This window comes from Brachycentrus maculatus, unplaced genomic scaffold, assembly GCF_059751285.1.
Source record: "Brachycentrus maculatus isolate JH-2025_06_01 unplaced genomic scaffold, ASM5975128v1 h1tg000090l, whole genome shotgun sequence".
NCBI lineage: Eukaryota > Metazoa > Arthropoda > Insecta > Trichoptera > Brachycentridae > Brachycentrus > Brachycentrus maculatus.
Window position 1 is genome coordinate 2,005,178 of NW_028280844.1, and position 9,858 is coordinate 2,015,035.

Genomic DNA, 9,858 nt, shown 5'->3' on the forward strand with positions numbered 1-9,858 from the left:
TAAAGGATTAATTTTCTGAGGGTTATTAAAATTTTGCAATAACCATAAAAGAGGAAAAAAACTTGCTTGCACCAATTTCCCAAACAATTGTGTTCTAAAACACTACTTTATTGTGTTGACTATTTCTACAATATTTTTTATTGCATTTTTTTCATCTTTCAGAGATATCCCTCTCTCTCCTCCTGAGTGGTGGTGGCACACCAAGTCAGGGCTATTGGCCCTCCCTATGAACACCGTGCGTCGCTATGGACTGGAGATTGTCGGAGTTATGCTCGTACTCACTGTTCTTGGCATTTTCTGGAGTGCGCTCAACACCTACCTGCCTTGGTAAGATTTTTATAGATATAAATAATGCAATCCAAATATTATATTATATAATGGTGTACAGTGCTTACCTAGGATTCGAATGAAATTATAATAACTTAAATCTACTTAAACTAGGAAGATTATAACTAGTGTTACACAAGCCATACCTAGATTGTAGTTTCATGAACGTTAAGAATGAAAAAATCAAAACATAAAACAAAGTAAACACCCACCTATAACGTTGAGATAGATACCTCGTTTATCAATTGGAACGTTGTAGGGAGTTGTTTTTCAATTGAATTTTAATTTTAAATGCCTCATTTCAGTATTTTCCGTTGGTTAACATGTAAGAATATAATTTTAAAAATTCACCACTTAAAACATTCCCTCTGATAATGCGGGGTTCAACATTATAGGGGGTTTTACTGTATAACGTACTCACTCAAAACAAAAACAAGAAAAAATCTCACTAACCAAAGTTATGTTTCAGTTGGCTCCTGTTCATTCTAAGCCCCCATTCAGTGTCAAAAATTGAAACATTTTTTAAAATTAATTTTAGAATTGACACCAAAATATGATTAAAATCAATGTCGTGTAAAAAAACATCATAATTTCTTCATTACATCATTATAATGATAATTTAGGTATTGTGGCAGTGTCTTATTATTACAATGCGGTATTTTTGTATGTTAATACCTATTATTTTACAGGGCCGTGAAGGAAATGTACGGAAATAACATGATACTAAGCCTCACAATGTCAGTTGGTGCTCTGCTGGCTATTCCAGTGTTACTGAAAGCTGAACGTCTGGTGGACTATTGCGGCCACTCCAATGTCTTCATTGCTGCCTTCACTTTCTATATTCTCAAATATACAGGTAACCATTAGATTATTTCAACGCTAATTAAACTTGAATAAATCATCATCAAATACTACCATAAAATATATAAATTAAATTATCGATAACAATTGGCCAAATTAAAAGTATGGAAATTCAAATACATAATATTTTAAGCATCTTAAAATATTATTTGAATTAGCTAATAGCTAAAAATAAATTTGAAAGAATTCTCACCTGCAGACAGAAGGGAAAACCTATTTAATTCATAAAGTATTCAACAGATGGCAGTTTCATATTTCGATCCCAAGGATCCATAACATGGTTATTCAATAATAGTCAGAATCGTGAATGTTACACAGTGTATAAAATAATCACATAAGCCAGCCAATGTCAGGCCATATTTCCTTTGTAAAAAAAATGCAGTTCATAAATTATGTAAATAATGATACACTAAAAATTAGCTTTTATGAGGTAGTATTTTTTTATTACTTAACCTTTTCATAGCCGCAAATAAATTACGCCGCAGTGCTCACCAGGCCAAGTATTTTTTTGAAAAAAAAAAGTTGTCTAAAGAATTTTTTTTTTGTTGTTTTTATTAAATTATAATTTACTTACCAAATATTTTATCTCGCATCGATTGTTAGAGTTTTATTTTTGAAGTTAAACCAGTTTCAAATTTTCATCTCAGACAGGGTTGTCACACTGAGTCGCACACGCAAGTTTTTATTAAATTTAATATTAACACAAAACTATTATTTATCAATAGAATATAGTTTGAAATGTAAAAAAATAGTAAATTTAATATTAACACTTAACTATTATTTATCAGGTATCTTAGAATGAAGTATAGATAGAAATGTGATAAATTAGTAATTTTCCATTGTGTGGTACTTCTCAAAGCATGGTATAACACAAAGAGCCATCTTGCATTGTTTGCACCTATAACTAGACTCTTTTTTTAGTTTTTTGCTAGTACACACAATACACTTCGCAGTCGGGGATGATTTTTTTTCGGTCCGTGGTAGTTTTTCCAAAAAATGTCTTTCTGTAAGTCGCGATGGAAATTCTGCCTTCCGTTTTCTGCCATGAGAAGTACCGGGTTGTTCTTTTTTATGAGTATACACTAACTGCTTTATGACTTGTAATTAAAAGGTGGCAAGAGGAACCCTTTTCCCGGTTTTTTCCGTGTACAGGATATGCGCGTTGAGCAGAGATAGGTCCATAAGGTGCATAAATAATTTTATGTACCACCTCAAAGTCTTCCTTGAAGAATGGACAGATGATAATACCATATCACATTTATCTACAGCCCCCATATTTGTATTGTAATCCTGTACAGATTGTGGTTTTATAACCTCCTCCCCTCGAAATGTTTTGTTCCCAATTCTCAATTCTCAAATCATCCAATTCTACATCGCTTTCATCCGACTCTAATGTAATTCCAAGATCTTGTTATAATTCGCTCAAAAAATCTTCTGGGTCCATTTTTAGAGGAATATCGTAAATAAATAATAAATGTTATTTTTATATAGAATAAATACCAAAAATAGCTATACTCACAAACACTTCACTAGAAAGAAGAACTTAGAACAAAGAAATTAATTCTTTTTGAAGAGTTGTAAAACACTTAGTACGAAGAAGAACAAAGAACTTAGCACAAAGAAATAATTTATTTACTAAAAAGTTGTGAAAAGAAACCAATATCACTAGCAAAACACTGATAAAATCGGAGTAAATATAACGCGAAAGGTAATAACAAATATTTTCATAATAATATTTTAAAATAATAAGAAAAACACAAAAAATTTGAGCAAAATAAAAACCCCTGGCGTTCAAAACAATCGATAAAAATAATCAATATTTCAAGTAGTTTGAGTGGTAGCCCTAATGACATCTGTCAACTGTCAGCTGAAAGTGATACCGATAAATCACTTAAAAATATTTAAAAACTTTATAAAATATTTTGTGAGAACTTCAACAGATGGCAATGTATGTTCCGTTTTTGACAGATTGTCAATATGAGTTAAAACTGCGGAGTAATACGTCATCAAAAGTACTTACGAGATATCTCGTCTCTGGCAATACGGGCACTCCGCCATTTGCCGAGATATCTCGTCTGTGGCAACCATCGGGTTAAAAAATAATGTTTAAAATCACTTTATAACTTATTATAACTTTATTATAATGTTGACTGGTGTTGAACAAAACAGCTTCTTCCTTAGCACACTTGACAAGAAAGGTATTTCTATCCGTTTGGCCGATTGATAGAACAGGAAGGGTTTTTACCTTCTGCGTCGGCCTCATTTCAAAGTCAGAGAAGAAGGAATTATTTAATGTTTTTAAATTAATATTATGTTCCAACTTCTTTACTGAGTTCGAAACTATATGTACACAATTATTGAATTCCATCACCAGCGGTCCGCAGGCATAAAAAACATCCGTCCGAAATATGTTAAGACTAATTGATACTTGTGGATGAAGCTTTGCTTTGAAATCACTTGACATTACAATTTAGTCAGCAGTGATTTTAAACAAAGTTATTTTAAAGTTTTAAAAAAGAAAATCGCTTTAGGGCTAAGTTAGTGCATCAATTATTGATTGTAATGTACTTTTTTTTTAATAAGACAATGCAAGCGTCTTGTGTCGCTAAGAGTGCCAGAAATGAAGACTCTAAAGCCGCTTGTACATTACACGGAATTTTACCGTCCGGTTAGTTCAGTTTCGAAAAATAAAAGTGAACACGACAGTTGATCACACAAGCGTGATCGAATATACGCGCAACGTGTTCACGCACCGATCAAGAGCACCGTTCCGAAGAAAGATGGACAAAAGCACAAGCCAATCCAAGCCAATCATTGTTTTATCACGCTAACTGAAGTGTTGTACGGTAAAATTCTGTGTAGTGCACAAACACCCTAAGGAGCATATCTGGCAAGAGTCTACGAGATAGAATAAGGAACACCAGGATAAGAGAAATATTCGAGATCTAAGATGTTGTTAGGTGGGAAGACAACAAAGAAGATAATGGTATGCACATATGAGGAGAATGAAAGCATCCAGACTCCCCCACATTGCCCTACACAGCCAACCACCAAACCCAGGCAGACCACCAAAGAGATGGATTGACAGCAGGGAAATGACATCGCAGGAAGCCAATCCATCTTAAAAACAGGCAACAAGGCCTACACCAAACAGAAGAAGAAGAAACGTCTTGTCTTTTTATTCATAACCAAATGTTGTATGTTTACAGTTATGGCCATCCTAAACAACCCGTGGTGGGTACTTCTCTGTGAGGCCTTCGAAGTATTTACTCTATGCCTCATGTGGGTCACCGCAGTCCTCTACTTCAGGCACCTGGTTCCCAGGAAGTTCACCAGCACAGGACAAGCACTGCCCGTCATCGCTCACTTCTGTCTAGGTAACTTTTTTTACTTTAACTACACATATCGCTCACTCCTTTCAAGAACGTCATAAATCAAAAATTGTGAATTTTCAGTTATACATGTTTTCGAAATGCCCAAAAAATGTACTATATCCCAGCAAAAGAGGCATATTTTCAACTTGACATTTACCCGCTACAGGGCAGAAAGTGTTGTTTTTGCATTTTGAAGAAAAGGCATTGTTTAATTTTTATTTTAAAGAAACTAGTTATTTTTCTGTAAAAGATCTGTTGCACAGTAAAAAGTTCAATGAGTGGCTTGATATTTATTTTTAATAAATTGTATTATATTTTTAAACCTTAAAAACATTCTCCTGAAAAATCACGTTTTTTGATTTATGACGTTCTTGAAAGGAGTGAGCGATATGTGTACTAAAGTATTAACCAATTGTAATATTGAGTAGTGATTATGTTGCATTCCCATAGATTTAAGTTATTTCTTGGATCAATTTTGGTGTTCTGCCAAAACTCGTCAACCATCATAAAAAGAAAGAAATTAAATTCACTAACTAACTGATGAAAAACATTTTTTTTGGTCAAATTTTGGACTTATTAAAGAAGCATAACAAAAAATATTTGGATGCATTATCATAAATGCACATTTGATAATTAATGTTGACTTAAACAATTTTGAGCTTCTTTATTCTACTTATAATTATCACTTAACTAAAATTACAGTCTCTAACAGAAAAAAAAACAATTTTTTTTATAAAATAAATATTTGTGTTTTGACTATTTACAAAAATTCATCAATTTCATACTATTTCTGTGAGCCTAAGCAGCTCATTATTAAAAATAGGTATCAAATTGTGGTTGAATGGGTTCGAGCTCATAAACTCTGACTCAAGAGTCCGCGACACTAACCACGGGACCATAGCCTGACAAGTTGAAGTTTTTTTACAAACATTACTTGGTGGAACTGCACTTTACAAAAGGTGATGCCAGTATTGATCAAACCCAGTCACTGGTCAAATAAATAAACATACAATAAGTTATATAGTTGTGGTTTTATTTCTTATATAGATACATAAATATAAATATGTCTATACTTTATAGGTCGGTGTTTCGGAGCCTTGATCGGTCTGGCAGTGAAGAAGAGCCCCCTAGTCCTAAAGCTGCAGTCCATCTACGAGATAATGGCCATCTCCGCCTGTGTTCTGGGGACAGTGTACCTGGCGCTATACCACCTCCTGCTGGCTCCCTGGTGCAGAGCTTCCACCACTGGACCACCCAATGCAACAGCCATGCAAGGTAAGGCTTGTCCTCCCCTGAACTCGTGAATCTAGAGAAAGGTTGCATTCTAGATTGCATCAATAACAATTAAAAATTTCGATTATCTGGATTGTATGACTTGGTTAATTGAACTGGAAGAATCTAACTCAAGACAACTTATGTGTGTCAAAAGTATATGATTTAGCAAACAAGAAAAGGACAACTAGTTTTGAACAAAAAATTACAATTTAATTTGATAAAAAACAACTATTTTCTGTGCATATGTAATTACATATCATATCCAAGTACGAGTATATGTAACATTGGCATGAGAACCTATATACCAATAAAATATCCTTTTTGATTATACATCGAAAATGGAGGTTCTACTCCAATTGTTACATTTATATTATCATGACAAATACTAATACATACATACCATTATTATGAGTTTTGCCGTATGTGTTTTAAGCACTTCTTGACTATGTTTAGAACAGCAGCTCTATTGGTGAATCCAGAAAATTTTTAAGAGCAATAAAATATGTAACTGTTTAAGAAGTCCAGGTTTTAATCAATGAATAATTAACAAAATCCAAAATACCAGTATGACAGTGTCAGTTATGAAAAAACCCAATTGCGTGTTTTATTGTAATAAAGTATCTATTTATAATTTTTACAAATGAATATAATTTTAGGCATTGCATATAACAATCTAAGAGAAAAATATAATTTATATAATACAAATTCATTATATCTCAGGAAAAATAAATAAATAATTATTTAATTCAATCATAAAACAAGTAATATTATATCAAATCGTTCATCCCAATGTCAGACAAATTTTACATGACTGGTCACATAAACAGAGCCACAGAAATACTGAACCATATAGATAACTTGCATGCCTGATATGTACTTAATTTTGCGCTTTCCAACAATAACATTAGTCAAAATTTACTCCTTATAAGGAGGAGGGGTATACCCCTCCTAACATTTCTGGTCTCTGTGGTGGTTAATATAGTCGCAGAGCCCCAAAAATGTGCTTTGTGACCATCTTAGCTGTCACCACGCCCGGAAATTATTCATATCAAAAGGTATTCATAGGCCACAAAAATATAAATTTTGTAAAAATAATGTTATTTCAGCTATCAATCTTGCAGTATTCTTCAAGTGCTAAACCTCTCCAGTCTACAGCTATCAGGATGAATTCTCCTGAACCTAAAATGAAGTTACTTACTGTTTTGTTTGGTATTAATTAGTGATTATTTTTTCCATGCATTTAAGCAAGCACTGTGGAAACTGAAATGAGAGGTAAAATTAATAGTGAAAAAAAAACAATTATATTACAGCACTTTACAACTGCACAGCAAGAAATTGCATGGCTGCGAAAATGCACAATATATTATGTGACACATTTATACGAAAATAGAGTACGCACAAAATCTTAATTATATAATTTTCACCTGGAAAACTGAAAGTTAAATTTAAAAAAAACTTGTCATTGTGTGCCCCCTCACTATCAGTAAAACAATTAGGTTTTTGTTTTGTAATAGCTGGCAATCTTTTCTCAAACTATTATGTGTATTTTTCTGTCGGGTTGCAATCACTTTCGCCCAAAGCATAATTTTGACAGTTGTGAAATCACCTACTCCTTCACACATTAATTTACTCTCAATACATTTGAGTAAATCAAGAACATATTTTTTGTTTTATACACGCCTTACACTTTCTAAAAAATCTATGACAAAAAAATCTTTTTCACACATCGTTATTGATATTATAAAATATTTTAATTTAAACAAGATCAATAGGAGTTTGAAGTATTAAAAAAAATCATATGGAAAACGATATAATTTTTTGAGCTTTTTTGTAGATGTAATAATATATTTCCTATAGTTTTATTGCTTAATGTTTTGTTGAATTATTTTCTTTACGTTTATAGCTCATGAAAATTTTCCTTTTTTTAGGTAACTTTGAATGTTTTTTCGCAATATTAAAATTTATCAATGTTTTGAGAAAAAAAATCTGTAAAAGTACGATTTAATCTATTGACCGTACTTTTTTTCAAATAATTTAATAGATTTTTGCATCAGCTTCCAAAAAAAATAACAAAATGATGGAATGTATTTTTTTAGTACAATTTTTTTTCTCATTTGTCACTTTTGGGCAGACTGAAATATGGACACAGATGAGGGAACAATAATTTAACTTAGTAATTAGGTACTCTTCTTTACGTGAAGGTACTAAAGTAAAAATTCATATAAAATAACAGTAAAATGTAAATTTTTCAGACAGCGTACTTAATGAGAGCAAGTTAATTTTCAACAATAATTAGGTTTAATGATTAGCATTATATTCCTGTAAAGTAAAATGTTTACTAACTCTATAAAAGTAGCAGTAAATAATCAAACATATATTTATTTCAGGACTGAGCGGAAATGGAGCGTCGAATGGCAGCTACACACCTCTGCGAGTTTACCATAACGAACGAGGAAGAAAGGGTCAATTCAGATATTAGACATTATTAAAATTGTTTACAAAACTATTTCCTTCTATTTATATTTTTCCATTAATAACTCCCCACTCTTTTTTAAAGTTAATCACAGAAGAGAAGAGATTTATTTCTGTTTAAAAAATATATTTTATAGGAAAGAAAATATTTTTTTATACTTACGCATGTACTCTTACTAGTGAATATTATACTATCATTGAATCTCTATATATTTTTTACAGTAAGGCTTGCCTAGCAAAATATTATTCAATTCATTTTATTGATATTATGGTACGTATTTTAATTAATTATATTTTTTGACACCAAGTGGTATTTTTCATTGGTATGATTTATGTTTCTGAAATGTGTTTGTGATAATATGTTCGTCTTATGTACAAATTAATTCAAATGTCAATGACAAAGAATCTTAATTTTTAATGCTTCAATAATTTTGTAGAATGTGTAATAGTTTTTTTTATTCAACTCAAAAAAAAACAATTGTTAGTTGTCTATGTATTGTGAAAAATTACGTAAAGAAATATATATCATCATTTGGCATCTTAATGTGTAAACATTTTTTTTATGATAAGAATATATATTTATTTGAAATTCATTATTATTTTTTTGTAATTTCTTCATTTGCCAAAATAATGATACAGTCGACCTTTCATATAAACAACTCTTACATATTAAGCCAAGTTATCCCAATAAAAAAATTATATTTGGACTGGAGATAAAACATTTAGGATATTCATCATGTATTTTATCTCCTATATAACGAACAACAATTTCCATTTTACAGAGATTTTTTTCCTAGATTTGTTTCTAATAATACCCATTTAGAATTTCATAAAATTAACTAATTGTTGGAGTTAAATCCTAGAATTTGTATAGTATAAAAATGACAATGTTCATCTTTTGGTTAAATAGATATATTTATTCCGGAACAATAATATTTAGCATTGTACTTTACGTACATGTTTAAACTGTAAAAAATATTCACAAATGTGTACAAACAAATATAAATAATTGACAGCATTATTAATTTTCTATGATTTATTAAATTTATGTAAATACGGTTCATTTTCACCAATTCCATAAATTCGGCACAATGCTTATTTTTTCTTACCAGTGATATCAGTACATAATTTTAATGTTGTTAACCTTCAGTTTTATATCATTCAATTGCATCTCGTTTTCGCATTCTTTGCAACTTAATTATATTTTTTGTCAAATATGATCTATACTAACAATTAAGTCACTTGAATAGATATAATATTAATTTAATTTTAATATTACAGTTGATGAATGTTCATGTTTGTGATAACTAATGACAGCTTTCGATCGATTCACTTTAGTTAAGTTTTCGGCAACTAAATGTTCACTGACCAATTTATATTCGATGTATACAGAAAGGGTAGAGTAAAAAATTCTAATGCATGTGCCTCGTGGTTTATTTAATTTTAACTCATTTTTTTTAATTATAGGAATGTACCTGTTATATTTATATCGAAATATAATTGTGTGTTCCTCGGGTGTTCTAGCATTGTTTAACAATCTCAATGTGTC

General features: G+C 31.0%; 1 protein-coding gene across 3 annotated transcripts in view; it reads left to right on the forward strand.

Moving 5' to 3' along the window:
• The window catches only part of SP1173 (major facilitator superfamily domain-containing protein SP1173), a 90,802-nt gene extending 81,987 nt beyond the window's left edge, over positions 1–8,815 (forward strand). For all 3 annotated transcript variants that reach the window (XM_088258086.1, XM_088258087.1, XM_088258088.1), the window contains 5 exons: positions 163–327; positions 1,017–1,183; positions 4,398–4,565; positions 5,643–5,837; positions 8,225–8,815. In XM_088258086.1, the coding sequence (XP_088114212.1) occupies positions 163–327; positions 1,017–1,183; positions 4,398–4,565; positions 5,643–5,837; positions 8,225–8,316 (787 nt within the window). In that variant the 3' untranslated portion in view covers positions 8,317–8,815. The remainder of the gene's footprint in view (positions 1–162; positions 328–1,016; positions 1,184–4,397; positions 4,566–5,642; positions 5,838–8,224) is intronic.
• The last annotated feature ends 1,043 nt before the right edge of the window (positions 8,816–9,858 follow it).